This window comes from Spea bombifrons, chromosome 5 (genome assembly GCF_027358695.1).
Source record: "Spea bombifrons isolate aSpeBom1 chromosome 5, aSpeBom1.2.pri, whole genome shotgun sequence".
Taxonomy (NCBI): Eukaryota; Metazoa; Chordata; class Amphibia; order Anura; family Pelobatidae; genus Spea; species Spea bombifrons.
Window position 1 is genome coordinate 85,547,333 of NC_071091.1, and position 19,227 is coordinate 85,566,559.

At 39.7% G+C, this 19,227-nt stretch overlaps 1 protein-coding gene across 1 annotated transcript; it reads right to left on the reverse strand.

The window, feature by feature from the left end:
• Nucleotides 1-1,953: 1,953 nt before the first annotated feature.
• MOS (MOS proto-oncogene, serine/threonine kinase) lies at nucleotides 1,954-3,916 on the reverse strand. Its single transcript, XM_053465972.1, has one exon. It carries the CDS (start codon nucleotides 3,890-3,892, stop codon nucleotides 2,615-2,617), a length of 1,278 nt encoding a protein of 425 aa, XP_053321947.1. The 5' UTR covers nucleotides 3,893-3,916; the 3' UTR covers nucleotides 1,954-2,614.
• Between the last annotated feature and the right edge of the window lie 15,311 nt (nucleotides 3,917-19,227).

Here is a 19,227-nt window from a genome sequence, read left to right on the forward strand (position 1 = left end):
ACCAAGAAACACTGATGAGCTGCAGGTTAAAGGCTTTAGGTTTAGCCAGCTTACCAAAGTCCTATAAAGAGCGTTGACATTCATTAACCAATTAATTCTTATAATACACATTTTTCTCGCTTTACGTGCCATAGTGATTCTATTATTGGAGAATTGAACAGATATTTGCATTTCCAAATAGCGTTTGCGAAAAAGTTGAACGTGTTATTGCTGATACATCACCATGTAAGTTTCTCCTGCAAGAAGACATGGTCTAGATAAAGTGTCCTCCACCAAGGTGGGTTTACTACTATATAACATTAACCCATCGACAATATTAGAAGCTCATTGTGAAGTTGCAATACCACAGGTTAAGAAGCGTACCCATATGTACAGGCATATTGCATACTCTCATCGCTGCAACATGCCAAAGTGATCGACCATAAGGAAGAAAAAAAAAAAATAAAAATAAGAAAAATTGTGCATTGAATATGTTCCCAGCTAAAACATCACACAGACTCCATTAGTGAGTGAGACTGGGTAATTGAGACTGAGCCACTCTATTCTTTACTACTAAGTAGTATTGATAAGGATTCAGTGTTTGCCTAGCAGAGATTTTATACAAACCAGTTCCGTTAACAGCACAAATAATATGCAGCTGGCTGAAAACAGCCACATTTTGTAATATTCTAGTATTTTCAAAACACTTATTTTTAATAAAAAAAATTTGAAGCTCTCCTTCAATTTGCATGTATATTTCACAGGGAAGAAGCCACACACATCACATACACGTTTTCTGAAACCAATTTATTTATTATAAAAATATACTTATGCACTTGTGGAGTTTAAAATGTTTGCAAAAAAACTATCCACACCGTCACACACATCTTAAAAATATGAAACATTGCTGGTATTTCAGTTTTCAACACAAAAGAGGCTGAGTGACACCAAGTGTTTCACATACACACTATTTGGTCTTTAGAAATACTACAGTGTTGGATTTGGGGCCAAACAGGTCTAGCAGGTAAGTGCTATATAAAAATGACACTGGGGACACAGTGCGTCACGTGTGCCAAATGGCTTATGTTTCATAATTAAGCTACGTATATCCATCCCATGTAATTCAGAATTATAAACATCAAACTTTGTATTATATAGCTATGCGTTGTCTTAATTCTTCCACTTAAACATTTTAATCCAGCGCTTGCCTACATTTATTCCACAGATTTCACATTTATTTTAAATATTTTGGATTAACCCCATTGCTGCACAATATATAATACATTATAAACAATCATCCCTGCCCAGAAAACAATATAAACATCAGCTCAAGACTCATTGTATGAGTTACTTTTTACATCACGTCATAGATTGTATATAGACAATATTTTGGAATTTTTTTTTAATTTTTTTTTAGTATTTTTTTTATTTAGCAACGGTAAACTAGGGGATGAGAGAGAGGTCACATTTTCCATGCCAAGTCAGTCTCAGATTTACCTATGCTTTAAGCAAGACTAGCTAGCAGGAGCATCCCACCAGGCTTGGCCCTGTACAATGCATAGCTTAATACGAGGCAACATTGCATTATGCTATTGGCGTTTCATCTTAATTCTCAGTTATGGTCTGTAGCAATATCGAAAGCGCCAAACTTTGGCATTTCCTAAACAAAACTCATTATGATGGGACAATTCTACCAAGTTCCTCCAGCAAGAAGGGCTGAGCTGACCTTGCATTCTGCCCAAATAAATGTGCAAGACTTTGGCGTCTCACTGATGTAACTATACATTATTCAGGGCCAGCCAAGCTCTCCCTGGAACAGAAGCAGACAAGGCTGGACCACCTTCATAATGTGTAGCATTAGACGGTCTTCCTTCAGTGAATGGACCCCAAAAGCTGTACAAGACATTGACTCTTAATGCACTCGGCTTGAACATATGGTAAATAATTTTAATGCATCTGTATCCATCTCACCCCTAGCATGTATGGGGCTATTCTCTAAAGCCCTCCTGTCTGTCACTATGGGGAATTTGTCCTATTTTATTAGAATGCCAAGACCTAAATGAAACACAATGCTAATCCTATGCACAACAGAAGGCCACTGTGCTTTGTTTGTACGAGACAACGACACTACCACCAGAGAACATCGCTTTGAACCACACAACATTTTTCAAGAACAACCCAAAATAACCCAATAACCACTATCTTAGTTGAACGTTTGGTGGGTCCCAAAGCTGCATGTTTATGGTCGCATGAAACAATGTTATTGCACTTAACCCAACAAAACAAGACACACAATGCTTAGTTCACCCACAGCATACATAGAAAAACATACATAAACCACAGCAAAGGGATGAGAAGTGCTTTTGTTTGATATGGGGTCATGATTAAACATCCACAGGTGAACTTATCCCCAACTGGAGATTCCAGGTTGACTTAGAATGTCTGAAGCATCCATTGAAGAATCCTGGAAACCTAATACATGTGACATCGAGTCACCCACTTGGCAGACTAGTAACTGAAGTGACCCATTTAGTGTACAGAGTCTTCAGTATGATGGCCAGCAACAGCTTTCCAACAACGATGTGAGAAGCATCACTCAAGGTAGAAGATCATAAAGGAGACATCTAGTAGCTCTCTAGAGGATTCTCAGCTGTGGTTCCACACAACCAGAACCTTTGTACTTGTTAACCACACAGTCCCATCTCTCCTGCAAATAACCCGGGCGATCTGTCCCGGCAGGTGGATGCTGATGATCTGGACAAGATCCCTGACCAGGATCCAAGAAATCTGTCTTGGGTAGTGAAGGAACAGAGTCCGGGTCAGATTCCTGCATATGATCCAAGTTATCCTGCCAGTGCACAGAGTCCGGGTCAGATCCCAGCACAGGCTCCACGCAGTCCGGGTCACACTGCACAGCGTTGAGTCTCTGCAGCAGCTGCTCAGCGCTGGGTCTCTGCTCCGGCCGCGCCGCCCAGCAGCTCTCCACTATTTCCCGGGAGAACCTGCCCTCCTCGGTGCACCGGAACGCCTGCCCAATCTCCGGCCTCAGGTCATAGGCCACCACAGCGTAGAGCACGCACTGTCGATCCCCGGTGTAGGGCAGCTCCCGGGTCACCATCTGCCACAGAGTGACGGCGAACGAATAGATATCAGCCTTGACGGTGACGGGCTCCCCCCTTAACAGCTCCGGGGCCCGGTGGGTGTAGGTACCCCCGACGTGCCTCAGCTGGTTGCAGCAGGGCTCCTCTCCATCCTCTCCTCCGCGCACCCTCTGCGAACAGCCGAAGTCCCCGATCTTGCACAGGTCTCCCGGGGCCAGAAGCACGTTAGCCGGCTTCAGGTCTAGGTGTACGAGGCCGCCCCGGTGCAGAAAGAACAGCCCGTCCGCCACATGCCGCGCGTACTTCAGACAGCACTCCTTGCCCAGCCGGGGGCCACGGCCGTAGATGCGGCGGTGCAAGGTGCAGCTGCCGGCGTACTCCATGATGATGGTGCCGGGGCTGCCGGGGTCCCCTGGGCACGACGTGCTGGCAGCCAGGACCTGCACGATGTGAGGGTGACGCAGGCGGGCGGCGTTCAGCTCGGCCCAGAAGCTCTGGCGTGAGGCCAGCCGGTTCTTGGTGCAGGGCTTCACTTTCTTTAGCGCCACCGTTTGGCCCTGATAGATTGCCCGGTACACGGAGCCGAATCCCCCCGAGCCCAGCGGCTCCAGCAGCCGGACCTGCTCCCAGTCAATGCTGCACCAGGCCAAGCGAGGAGGAAGGAGGGAGGCGGCGAGTCGACGGCTCACTGAGAAGGGGCGACTGCCCGGCTTGTGGCGGCTTAACTCCAGAGGGCTGCTGCAAGGGCGAAGGTCTATGGACGGGGACAGGTCCCGGGGAAAGAACCGCTCAACAGGGATTGGTGACGGCATAGTGCGAAGCGGACGAGCGGTGCTCGGCCAGCTATTCTACTACCGGCTGGGGGCGGGGCTCACGCACGTGTGTGCAGCAATAACAACACGGGCAGGTGCGGCAAACACCCCGCGCGGACAGGCGGAGTCGCCTAACGACTACCGATCGCCCTACGATATACCGACACGGCCGCATCTGCAATCACTGAGCAACCGTGCGTGTATAAACCTGACAATAACGAAATAATAACCGAGCTCAGGTGAAGAGAGCCCACGATCACTAAAGAGACGATAAGATGGGGTTTCAGCTGCTTGACTTCATTATACATTATGACGGTCCTGTCCTAGTGAGCCTCCACAGCATGGCTGGCCCTGTATAATGCATATATGTATATAACCTTGCTCGTGTTAACCCTTCATAATGAATAGTGAAGAGGGGGCGCTAAAGCCACAACTCTCCTTCAGACTCTCCCTTTAGTGAATGAACTCTTTTATCTGATAAGTGGGCTGAGAAGAGAACATCTTACATGCCAAGGGAGGGGATCAGAACCAGGGAATCTGTATAGCGACCACAGAGAGATAATCTTGGCTATCAAGTCAGGTTGGATACTTTGATTATATGTTTACTACTGTTTAGAATTGATACGATTAATACTATTCTAGGAAAAAATGTTTCCATGTGTTTTTTTCCCATAAAGTTCTTTTGATAGTGTACACATTTTAGTCTCTTGGCAGGTTCTCATTCTTCTGGAGACCACGCTGAAGCTCTCAGCTCGTGACCCCATCCAGTAACTAGCTTTATGATCGTGGCGGGATAAATATGATTCCCAATGACTGGGATGATGGAGCACCTTCTTGCATAAAGCTGCTTTCCTCGAAAAAGAGCAAAATATGGTCATCTTGCTGATATATTGTAAAAATCAACCAGAAAAGAGAAGTGTATCTGGGGCAGGGTTTGAGGGACATTCACTGAACATTTCAGCTCACCATCTCCATTATCCATTATTCCTGCAGGAAAAGGCCTACATGGTCAGTGTGGGGAGATTTCTTGAAAGTTATGGAGGTTCAGCTCAGTTCTTCTTGCTGAAAAGCTCTCTGGGTTTAGCCCGTGTATGAAGCATGTCCCTTATAGACTGGTTGAGGTGTCTACTATCTTACTGCTCCATCTTATGTCTAGAATGCAGGCCGTGCATGACGGATCCTTCAACACCTTCAGAGCTCAGTCCTCTAGCGTATAAAGGAACACTGTATTACCTGTTACATTTGCTCAGCGTCACGTATGTGGATTTGAGATCCATGTAAAGAATGTGTATGCGCTGCGGTGCCATCTTCTGTAGCAGCGTTGCATTGCTACCTCCTCACGTGAAAGACGTGAACATCCTTTAGCCGTCTTCCTTCTGTGAGGCGTGAAGAAGCTCAGAGCAGCGGCTTTTGGAATGGTCAGTCGCAGTGGATGTTGTTAGCCATGCTAGCCAAATTTCAGTGTATTTCACTTAATTTACTAATATCTGATAACCAAACTGAAAATGTGTACATGTTATCTGTGTTACAAGCTGCAATCAATCTGTTTATTAGTAATACAGGCATATGGGTCAAGAAGCTCCTGTGCTAATGTATGCCGTTAGTGTCCGTATACACTTTATTATTATTATTATACTTTATTTATAAAGCGCCGACAGATTCCACAGCGCTGTACAAGATGAAAATTTTACAGATAAGGACAAGTACAATACAGCAATTGAACTACAGATACAAGAGGAATGGAGGGCCCTGTTCCCGTGGGAACTCACAATCTAGGTGGATAAGGGGTGAGAAACTTACTGTACATACCCTGTAATAAATCGTGAAGTGTAGCGTGTCAGGCACTGCTGTGCTAAGCTTGCAATACACTATAGTGTGTCTATATACAGCGCTGTGCAAAAGTTTTAGGCAGGTGTGAAAAATGCTGTAAGGTAAGAATGCCTTCAAAATTAGACATGTTAATAGTTTATTTTTATCAGTTACTTCAAGGGAAGTAATCTTGATATGTCTTTCATCTTCTGCGCTGTTTCTTTGGCCGACCATTGTGTCTACTGTCCTCAACATTGCTCATGGATGTCAAGGAATTGCAAACACAACACAGATTTATCAAACAAAAATTTAAATATACTATCCAGGTGGCATGATTATTGTCACATCTATGAATTGATATGAGGAAAATATATTTGAAGTATATTGCCATTGATATTTTACATTTTTAGTACACCTGGGTGACTAGGAACAGGAAGTTGTTCAACCATGATTTCCTGTTTCACAGGGGTATAATTATTAGGTAACACATGGGCCAAATTCCCTTAGTCATTCATCACAATGGGTAAGACCACCATAAGAAAATAGCAAAAGCATTGGAAATTCCCATTTCCACCATCGGGGCAATAATGAAGACATTCCAGTCAACTGGAAATGTTATGAATCAACCTGGAAGAGGACGTGTGTCTATATTGTCTCAACTCACTATAAACAGGACAGTTCGAGTGACCAAAATATCCCCAAGGATCACAGCTCGAGAATCGCCGAAGTTAGTTGCGTCTTGGGTCAGAAAGTCTCCAAAACTACAATCTGACATCATATATACCCCTATGCTGTTATAGATATTACTAGAATTGATTAAAATGATTTGGTCTCAGTGGCAAAACATGCGATTATGTATAGAATAATTGGATATGTTTAATAATTCATAGCTACCTGGCACAGTGTACATAGAACTTATAAATGCTTGGTGGTTCAATATTTTCTGCCATGTAAACAAATGTTTTTCTTAGTTTTGTTGATGTGGAACTCTACGGTATGTTCACTAACCTGTGAATATAGCCTTCTGTGACACAGCCATACACATAAGAAGAGAAAAAGGGACAGAGGGATATGTATCTTAAAGAAGAATACTCGAGTGACGGACCCTTCAAACACCGAGCAGTTTCAGTTCTGCTTTCTATTTCGTAGAAACTCATCTTGGGGAATTCAGTGCTTGCTGATAATTTACTTTGTGGTCCAGTATAATTTCAACCAGAACTTAATAGAAATGAACATTTTGGCTTGTGAGCAGTTTCAGTTTAATTTTAAACAAGCAGCTCAATTTGGGGGACACTAGAAAACTCGTGAATGACCCAAGCTCACCTTCTCTTAAAATAAAAACTCACACTGAATGTGTACATAAAGCATACATGAGTTTTATCCACTAAATGGATAGTTAACAGGAGAGTTTTGGTTTCAGCTGCCATACTTAGCTATTTATTATGAAGAGCCAACACTGGCGAGTTTCTTCAGCAAGAAGTTAGCTCTACGTGATGCATAATTTAACGGGTAAAGGGTCGAAGAAATCACGCCAAATTAACTATACATTACACAGGGCCAGCCAAGCTCTTCCCGCAATGCAAGCTCAATGGGGTTGGACCTTCATAACGTCTAGTGAAGTAGAAGGACAACTCTCCTGCAAACTCTCCAAGACCTGTCTACCTCCAATGATTGTGGAATGATAACTATAGTGTGATTAGGGTTATAGTGATGAGGAGATGGTCTTTGTAAAAAGTATTGGGTTGAAAAATGATTTCAGAAGGCTGAATGCACAACACGCTAATCTGGTGTATATATGTGTGTGTGTACATGTGTGTGGAGGGGGTCTAAACAAAGTTTATATGCCATAGCTTAAGGAATTGATAGCTTTAAAAGGACAAGACAACTTTAAAGTTTTGTTTAACTGTTGCTTCATGTGGAGATAGAGGTAAAAGAATTCCATCAATCTTCCATAATCGGATAAGATTATAAAAGATGAGTTTTTAACCACTTCACTTCTAGATGAAAGGGTTAAAATGGAAGTAAGATTTATATAATTATGAAGAGCTTTTGTTCCCGCAGGATTATTTCCTAAATCACACCGCACATAAGATCTTGTGTAATACATTACCGATGATTTCTAATAACTTTTTAAAACTTATTGATAAAGAGCAATCCTTTAATTTAGGTGGTCTTATTACCCCACAACTTCAGAAACCCTGCACCAGATTTGTTCTAAACAAATTCCTATATTTTTAGAAGATCTGGTCCTTAGTGAAATATGTCTATATACAAAACATAATGGGGCAGTTCAATGTATAAACGAAATATTATTTTGATGAGTAGTAAAGATTAGCTGTACACCTTGGGTTATTTTGGTCTCATGCATGGAAAATGTTATGTGACATGTTAGTGTAACTCATTTCACTGAACCCTGTGCTGTGCAATAAAGCTTGTATCCCGATTTTTACACTTAAATACGATATCTACTTAACCACAAAGACAATATTTTGCATTAGAAAAAGAACAAACTGGAAATGTGTGTTTTGATAAAGATGCTTTTATTCATTTTGTTTTATCATAACATTTACACAAGAATAACCCACACTTCTATGGGATTTATGGGGAATGTCTACTACCAAACCAGTTTATAGCTGCATGGCATGAATATGGCTTGCGAGTATTGCGTGAAAATGTATATATGTATTATATATAATATATGTATATATATATATATACATTATATATGTATATATTATACATATAATAGGGAGCCTCTGGTCACTACACAATAGACCAGTTAAATGGGAGATCACTGATCTCCCAAACCGGCCCATTAACACTATGGAGGGCTGTGCCGAGTCCCCACACTTCCTTTAAAAGTGGGGCGTCGGGGTATGACATCATATCCAAAGTCCCAGAAAGACAGCGGCGCAGAATGAGCAGCAGGTAGCACTGCTCTGTGTTAGGCTTAACCCATTCATGACAAAGCCTGTTCATGTACGGGCTCACAATGCATTGTTTTTAATGGGTTTAAGGACAACGCATTGTCCTTAAGGGGTTAAAGCAGCGCTAAATACATCACTCGACTTGTGCAGTAATTGCAGACCGGCATCTCACTTTGTGCTTTTTAAGCACGGGCTGTCCTGGCGACCCCTGTCCATGCTGTCTGTATGCTCTGATTTGGATATAGACACACTGATGGATACAATTACACACAGTTGTGTTATTTTATTTACCTACTCTTACTTAAATATCGGTCACTTCAGTTAGTATTATATATATCATATTATGATAGTCTTAAAAAAAGTTCCTCAATTGGTTACCTTTGAACCCAAAATGCGACATTTATTGTTAAATTGGTACCAGTGACCAGACGTGGCTTTTAAAATAAAAAATAAAAATTGAATACCCACTGGTTTTCTTGTATTACATATCTGAAGAAACATATAGAAATATTTGGACTGTGACAAACGGAAGTAAAGCCCAATGGTAAATGGTTTAAATCGCTAGCACTGTCTAGGCATTTAACCGCTTGATTGATGCATTCCATAAAGGGTTAACATTTGCTAGCACACTCTGAATAGCTAAACCAGCCCTGTTCTACATTCCTTCTTAGATACTAACGTGAAGTTTATGAACTGTGCAGAAAATACCTTCCCAGGGTTTCTAATTACATTTTTTGGGGGAGGGGAATGAAATAAGCTGGTCCTTTTTATTCTTGCTTTCTATTCTTCCACTTACTAGAAAGTGTTAAGGCTCGGAGCCATAACTGCATGTTCTACACATGTATAACGTAAAATACATCAGTCCCGAGGACTTAAAGTGTTACCAAACAGCCTCGGCACACGATAACTTGTCTTATGGTTTCGATAGAGGCAATTTCAGTGATCCTGCGCAAATCTGCTTTATTCGCATCTCAAGGTACTGGATCTTTAGCGCCCCCTCTCCAAATTTGTTTGCCATTTGTATGTATAGAGAATACCTACTGATATTTGTGGCTACTTCAATAGGGCTATTTTATAATTGTTTATGGATTGTTTAACCCATAAGAACCTTATATCTTAATATATATCGCATCTGCACACATACAGAACTAAAACCTCGGTTCTTCTATGTCCATACTGGGGCTGGCTCTCCAGGAGCTCTGCAATGAACAAAGAAGTGTGAGCAATGAATGCATCCCCATACTCCAACTGATGAATCCACAGAAGTCCGATGAATATAAAAATATGAAGTTTATTGGAAAAAAAATTATAATAAAGCCAAAGGAGAGAATTCTCACATGTTTCACCATAAGGCTTAATCATAGACAAATCCTATTGATTAGGTGTCCACTTAAAAAGAGGTGTATGGACCCTCCCAACACAGAATAATTGCTTTAAAGAGAGCTGATTAACACCTTAGTGGTATCAGCAAATAGCATCAGCAGACAACAAGTTAACAAAAGTAGCAACAAATGGCAAACAATTAAAAGTAGTATATAGCATGGTATTCCTTGGCGGTCTCCCATCGAGGTACTAACCAGGTCCAAGCCTGCTTAGCTCCAAAAAATAGCAAAAGCACCTGAAAGGGGCAGAAAGTGTGCAGAGCCTGTGCCCCCCAGCATTTTTCTCAATCATAGTTTATTATTAAATATGAAAAAATAGTTTACATGTGAATTAGTATTTACTGGTAAAACTTTTTTTACTTATAGTGTAGTCTTATATTCAGGCTTTTTCTTTTTTTCTAAATTAATATTCAAATTTTAGGGGGTCGTCATAATCAGGGTCATCTTATTATTGCGTTAAACAAGTTCTTGGTTCGTTGTCTTTGAAGCTTTTTTTTATATATATTTTTATATATATTGCAGCCATCAGCTAAACCGTGTCTCTGCTCCCTCTAGGCAACAATGTAACGCGCACAAAAGAAAGAACGCGAAAACGCCACAATTTATTTCATATACTGGGCATTTCTAGAACATATGCTGGGGCAGAACAAGCCAAATGCAGTTGAAACCAAATTATTTTATCAAAGACTTAATTGTGGCCATGAACCCCGTGTTTGCATGGTCCTCTATGTTACCCCATATTCCCTCAAAGACGAGGCAACCTGGTATGGGAAGGGCTTAATATACGGGGTAGACTATATAATTCTTACTTATAATTTATTTTAAGCTTTTTATTCTTTGTTTCCTGTCATGCAAGAACTTTGTATTGTTGCCTATACTGGAAAAGTAACACCAGGCAGAAGGTACAGCTTGCCAGGTTTGTAGGTTTGAGAGAAGTTGAGCACTGGGAAATGACATCATATTTCAGCACTTTACATCACTCTCGCCTGGAGACGGTGGTATGTATCAATACTGCAAGTTGCCACGCTTGTCCCTGCCTAATAAAGTAGATATCAAAACAGTCTTACAAAAAGACCAGTTTTAAATTTTAGAGTTGGTTCACTGAAGATGGAGTTTACCAGGTGCTGTGATTTCAACTCGCTGACTTCACTATGCATTACTAAGGGTTAAGCAGACTGAGCTTGCCCTGCGTAATTCAATAAGAACACCACTTTGATAGATATATAGATAGAGGTACACACACACACACTTTATTAGGTACACATGTTCAATTGCTTAACACAAATAGCTACTCAGCAAATCACATGGCAGCAACTCAATGCATTTAGGCATGTAGCCGTGGTCAAGCCAACTTGCTGAAGTTCAAACCGAGGGGGTTTAAGTGACTTTGAACGTGGCATGGTTGTTGGTGCCAGGTGGACTGATCTGAGTATTTCAGAAACTGCTGATCTTCTGGGATTTTCACGCACAACCATCTCAAAGGTTTACAGAGAATGGTCCGGAAAAAAGAAAATATCCAGTGAGCGGCAGTTGTGTGGCCGAAAATGCCTTGTTGAGGTCAGAGGAGAATGAGCAGACTGGTTCGAGATGAAAGGCAACGGTAACTCAAATAACCACTCATTACAACCAAGGTATGCAGAATACCATCTCTGAACGCACAACACATTGGAACCTTGAAGCAGATGGACTACAGCAGCAGAAGACCACATCGGGTGCCACTCCTGTCAGCAAAGAACAGGAAACTGAGACTACAATTCGCACAGGCTCACCAAAATTGGACAATGGAAGACTGGAAGAACGTTGCCTGGTCTGATGAGTCTCGATTCCATCTGCGACATTCAGATGGCAGGGTCAAAATTTGGTGTAAACACAAAAGCATGGATCCATCCTGCCTTGTATAAACGGTTCAGACTGGTGTTGGTGGTGTAATGGTGTGGGGAACATTTTCTTGGCACACTTTGGGCCCCTTAGTACCAATTGAGCATTGTTTAAACTCGACAGCCTGAGTGCTAACTTGTGTAGCGCATACATTGACTTGCTACCCAGTAGAGATGGTATGGCCAATTTCAGTATGAGAGGGGTTAATGCGATTGTATACGCATGTGGTGCCAAAAGGTCTTTTAACATTAATTTTTCTTTTGAAGCTCGGGCTCCAACCAGGGCCCTCTACAAGGTGTGAAATATTACATAGGAAGTGCCTCTATGTCTACCGTCCACCGTATGCCTGTATCCCCTCATAGATCAACACATACATCAGTAATAACCCATAGATTCATAATCATATCTCCTTTTGTGCATATCTAGAAAAGCGCACCTTACAAAAAGAATACAAATATGGCGGCGCAACTTAAGCTGTTTGGAGGAAATTGTGAAGCCTGTGATTTTCAGTCATAAGTAGCAAGAGTGACATATCTATTTACAAGAAATTCATAAATGCAAGAATTATCACCGTGACGAGCACAGGAGAGACAATAAAATGAAATTTTGACTGACATGTTTCCACCACACAAGGGGGAGGTCACTTATGGTTCCTAAAGGTACACCTTCCCTCCGCTCATACCACCTCTGGGCCGGCTTGGAAACTTGAGATGAACTGGAAACATTTAATACATTTAATGAGCGGAAATTGGTCAGTGTGCTTACTAGGGGCCAAGATCTAATTTTGAGTAAGTCGCCATCTGTCCTTGCTGGAGCCCTACGGACAGAAAAACTGTTACTTTACCATTCAAGTGAGTAGTTAGGTTTTCTGTAATTTCTCCTTGTTATTTTTATCTGTTTGGTGTAAATCTGTTTATCATCTTTTTTGTATGCACTGTGACTATTTTTGGTTCATAATAAATATTCCTTTTTTATGTTCTGCCTTTGTCTGGTAAAGACTCGCATTACCTGATTAAACAATTTTATTGTTAATTTGAAAGCTCCTAATTATTGTGTTAAAGTATATTGTGTGGGTTTTTAGACAATTTATAAACTGTCTTGGTGGTGGCAGCGTTATGATATTAGTTATATTATTATAGTTAATTCGCTATTTCTGGTCTAGGGCAGACAGTGAATTTTAATCCTTTAACCACCAGAACAAAGTCACGTGCATGCTTACAGTAGGGTGCGTTCGTGACACTGAATATTGTTGCTGACCATGTCCATCCCATTATGACCACAGTGTACCCATATTCTGATGGCTACATCCAGCAAGATAATGCACCATGTCACAAAGCTCACATCATCTCAAACTGGTTTCTTTAACATGACAATGAGTTCACTGCACTCCAATGGCCTCCACAATCATCAGATCTCAATCCAATAGAGCACCTTTGGGATGTGGTGGAACAGGAGATTTGCATCATGGAAAAAATCTGCATCAACTGCGTGATGCCATCATGTACATATGGACCAAAATCTCTGAGGAATGTTTCAAGCACCACGTAGAAAGGACGCCACAAAGAACGAATATTGTGTAGGTCCCCCTTTTACACCAAAACAGCCCTGACCCTTCAAGCCACTAAACCTCTTCAGGTGCCCTATAATATTTAGCACCAAGACGTTAGCAGCAGATCCTGTAAGTTGCGAGGTGGGGCTTCCATGGATGCCTCCTGTTGACATGTATTCTCCACGTAAGCGACACACACAGCAATCCATGTGATTTAAAAGATAATGTGATTCATCAGACCAGGCTACCTTCTTTCATTGCTCTGTGGACCAATTCTTATGCTTATGTGCCCATTGTAGATGCTTTCGGCAGTGCACAGGGGTCACCATGTGGCTACGCAGCCCAAAACGCAACAAACTGATGCAGTGTGAGTTTTGACACCTTTCTACCCGAACTAGCATTAACCTTTTCAGCAATTTGACCTACAGTAGATTATCTGTTGGATTTGACCACGCGGGCCAGCCTTCTGCCCCCACGTGTATCAATGAGCCTTGGCTGCCCATGACCCTGTCGCCAGTTCACCGCTTTTCCTTCCTTGGACCACTTTTGATACTGACCACTGCAGACCCCACAAGAGCTGCAGTTTTGGAGATGCTCTGACCCAGTTGTCTAGCCATCACAATCTGGCCCCTGTCAAAGTCGCTCAGATCCTTATACTTGCCTGTTTTTTGTTCTTCTAACACATTAACATTGAGGGCGAATTTTTTACTTGCTGCCTAATATCCCACCCACTGACAGGTGCCGTAAAAAAGATCAACATTATTCCCTTCACCCGTCAGTGATCTTAATGTTATGCTGGATCAGGGTATATATTATATATAGACATCAAGCAGCAGAAAAAAAAAAAAAAAAAAGATTTCCCTCTAATAGTATATTTGCTTGTGCACATCGTCACACAAATACGAAGTATGAGCTCCTTCCCTCTATACGAAGCGAACCCCCCTCCTCTCTCAGTATGTGTCTTATTTGTATCCTATCCTGAATCTGGTTTAACAGGCACACACTCAAATCTGAAGCTGTTTTTCTCATACAGCCTTATGTACAGGTGATTCACACTGCATTAAAGATTGAGAATCTGTGTTCTGGGAATCTGTGTTCTGGGCCTGGTCAGTGATGATGTGGGTGCCCCAACCGCTTTATTTCTATGGGAGTATGGGGTGTGTCAATGTACGTGTATATGTATGTATGTGTGTATGTACGTAGGCATGTATGTTAGCCTCTCCCACTCAGATTTCAAACCGTGTTACGGAGACGCAACATTTCACTCAGAGTCTCCAGGCAAAACCTAAGCAGTTCTCAGGCATATCACCCCTTGATATTATGGGGATTCCTATGAAAGAGTTGCCTTATCACCATAATAGCCAGTGAAGTGTTTGTAACAACTACACTATTCCATTGTGTAACATCTTTTGGTTCTATAAGAAAGTAGGTCAGCATCAGCAATACCAACAGATAAAACAAAAATACCAGTACAAATATGTATTAACAGTAGGCATTGTATGTAAGTCATCTAAAACCATTCTGTAAAATTTTATTGAATATTTTGTGGAGTTCACATACTGTGTACAGCAAACTGTAGGCCATGAGAAGCTGCAGCACTACTGTAGAAATAGCAGCAAAGTATCTTATTTTCAGAGAATCTGGACAATAAATAGTCTGCGACTCTTTGGATGTGAATGCTTAACATGAACTGTTGCAGCTTAAAAAACGTGATTGCTATTTTACATAGCTTATACACAAAAATATATATGCAATCTTTTTTTGTCTATATTTTATACAAATACAACAGTAGTTTGTGAATACATTGTAAGTACATTTACATAGTAAGCAACACAACTTCCCATTTCTTGATAACATTTTCTTTTTTTTTTTCCTTTTGCTTTTTTAAATGCAAGAAAAATAAACAAAATTCAGTCTGGAATGCAAATATCTTCTACTCCGACTTTAAAACCGTTATAAACTAAAATATATATATTTTTTTTAGCATTTGTAAGTCCAAACAGGTTTTTCCACTGAATTTAAAAAAAAAATTAAAATAAAATAAAAATTCAGCAAAAAGTCAGAAGCGAATAATCCATTCTGAACTAAACTCTTCATTTTGATGTAGACAGGCCAAGGGCTACTACTAACATATAATGTAATCCTCCCCTCCACACTATATATTCTGCCCGTTTTTAATTCATTCTAGAGTTGCGCAATGAACAAAAGCAGGATGCCTAAGGGGGGAAAAATAAATGGCACGTCCACAATCTTTCAGCTATTGGCAAGTGCATATTAATACGCTGTGGTGTTATACAAAGATCAGTAAGGGCAAAGTAAAATCACAGTATAAAAATATATCATACAACTATAGCTATATTAAAATAGTCCTTTTTCTATGGGTAAAAATACATCTGTGAAAGGAAGGTTGTAGCACCATGAGAAATTTTTATCCCAAGTTACATTAGCAGCATGATGATCCAACATAATATTGCAGGAGTGTTTTTGAAAACCTTAACAAAAAAAAAACCAAAAAAAACATAAAACATTCATACTTGTTGAACTGTACCACTGAAAGCTTATACCAAGACCAGTTTACATAGAATTAGCAAAAGTATGGTTAGAAAACTTATCAAGATATAATGTCTTTCAACAAAAGCATACCATAGATATAGTAAAAAGAACTGGATCACTATCCAGTTAGTCTAACGGCACTTGAGGACAGAAATTATGATATGTAGCATGCTATAAAAACACGTGTGCTTATTTTCAATTATATATATATATATATATATATATATATATATATATATATATATATATATATATATATATATAATTTCTCAATATTATATATTTTTGGACTTACATTTTAGGACAAGCTTTCAAGGGTATATGTCTGCCTTTAGAGTACTGCTTTCGATTGCCAATATGAGTTATATTCTATAGGTTTGGTGTATACATATATGTGTCAGATACACACACTCCAAGTGCCATTAAAGAGACTGGAACATCACAGGAGAAGGTAGTATATCTTGATTATTGTAAACCTATTCAATAACCATTTGACACATCTCTCATCACTTGCGTGACTGGAATTCTTTGTCAGTTTAAGCAAATGTTCCACAAGTGTGTCTGGCAGCAACAAAATGTGTTATACGAGAGAAAACAAAATTTGTAAAGACACGGGTTTTGTGCAATATAGCAAACTGGTAAGGAAAACACTGTAAATCGTTTTGTACCTGTTATGAATTTACACAGAGCACAATATTACCCAAGGCCTACACGCCGGTCATCTAATGGCACTTGACACACAACAAAAAGAAAGATTCTATAATTATAAGCAATATGTCATATAATTTGTCATAAAAAGGTTCCGTTGCCTTTAAAAGTGCTATATCTTATAATATGTGGAACAACGAGGTCAATCAAGCATAATTCTACCAAAAATAGCCCTTGACACACAATTAAGCTAACTAGGCAAATGAATGTAATCCAAAAGGCCCTGATAAATATCCCTCTCTATCTAAGGGGATAACCCTCACTGAATTAAATTACTCCAAAGGCAGGTAGAGAGCAACTAAAATATAATCTTTATTAAGTTATTTCTATTGAAGATCTGGCGGCTTCTCGATCCAATGGTAACAAATTCTCCTCTATGGTGAAACATGTAGCTAAAACGTGACAGAAGGTTTGTAGAATGGCTACATGTGTTGAAGTAACTGGCTGGAGCCCATCAACACAACTTGGAGTAAAATAACCATACAGTGCTCCCCAGGAACAAAATGAATAGTAGTTTAGTCCCTTTTAGATCATAGTCCTTCTATATTTATATAAAATTAAGCTCTAATAGCACTGACTATGTGTATTGCTTATAGCCAAGCTCAAGCTGTGTTATGCCCAGCACATGTTTCGTCACGTTACTTGGCTTTTTCAGGGAATAATTTGTTACGCGATATCATGAAGCCACAGGGTCTCGATTCGGCAGGGTTAGACTTGATGATGTTTTAAAAAGTTGCATTTTAATTGCTTTTGTCCTGCCTTTGGAATAATTATACTAGGCAAATGATCCTGAAAACACATCTTAACATTCATTATATTAATGCAATCAGCAATCTGGCTCATGTATCAGTCAGCATAAGTTTCTTTTCATGTATATTACTCCAAAAATAAAAAAGTACTGGCTAAATGGTAATATACTCCACAAAATGAGTGAGGGATGCCATTATCACCAAGGCACTGGTAAGAAAGGCTGCAGAAGAGATTGTGATTGACGTTCCTGTAATACTCCTGTACATGGGTTATAGCGGCCAATAGTGACTGGATAATAAAATATCAATACATATGCTACAAGTGGGACTAGATATTTTTAGGGCATTATAAAAAAACAAAAAAAAAATAAAAAAATAAGCAGTAACTGCTAACACTTCAATGATTAAGACAAATGCAACACTAGCCCGTCAGAAGCCATGGTGACCTACCGAGGTTCAACATCTTGTCTTGATTTTTGAATGAAATAAGGAAAAAAAAATTCTATTAAAAATGCAGCACATTTCTGAGTTTGGCTTTTGATTCCTTTCAGATTCCTGGAGAGTACATACATATACAAACATACACAAAATCTCTATAGTGTATGCCTATTATGTATTTATTATTTGTATGTGTGTGTTTGTATATACATATATATATGCTTCTATATCCCGATACTAACTGAAATGTATTATACTATGCTATAAACATATGGCACTTTAATTAAAATGAAAACAAATTTTATATAAGGCCACAAATTAAGAAGTGTCGTTGAAGTGGGCTCGAGACTAAATATGGTGACGTCATATAATTAATAACTGTTTACATGCAGATGTTTTCTAGGTTGTTGTGTAAAAGCTTGATAGGAGAATGTGTTTATATTACTCACACAGATGCATGACCAATAGATTAATCCAGCCATATCTGCATTAGCACAATCATAATGCTGAGAAAAAAAAAGTTATACATATACATGTATACTAAAAATAATTGGTGAAAACATGCTAGTAACAGAGGAGAAATTTTTTTTTTTAGCGAATGGATGTAGTATTTTGAAAACACCCAAAAACAAAACAAAAAAAAAACAACCTTAAAGGCCCTAATTATTAATCAAATATTCCCTTCTGTGTTGTGCCGTTTCGTTTTTTGAGTAAAAAAAAAAAAAATAGAAAGGCACTACTGAACACAAAGCTCAATGAAAGCCATCAATTTGTTTCATAGAAACTATATGAGGCATAGTACTCAAGAGGTCTAAAAGAACATTGATATCCCGACAATATAATGCCTTCAGAAGAATAAACAAATACTGTTAGATGTATAAGAATATTTCACAAGTTATAGGAAACTTAACGAGAAAATAAAAAATGAGAAGAAAAATTATTGAAAAAATTCCGGTAACGCAGAGGCTGGCATCCTGTTGAAATGTTAACATCTAAAAGGGAAAACAGGTGTCACCCTACACTATAAGTTATTTACACCCCTGCCACATTTTGTTTTAACAACTAATTTAAAACCACATGAGACCATGTAAGGCACAAGATTAGACTTTAGTCTTTTTCCTTAATGGCTATGCCCATACAGGGCAAATTAAAAGGGGATGTTAACTATTGTCCCAGGCACGTGGTGTAAACAATATTCTTTTGCTTAACGCCCAAGACTCCTATTTGGAAAAAATCTTGGTAATGTGAAGAATTCCTCACCAAGGACATATTTTGCAAGTGCTGACAGCTTCGATCCGTTGCATGGCAGTATAACGCCATTAAAACAGATATCCACCTATAT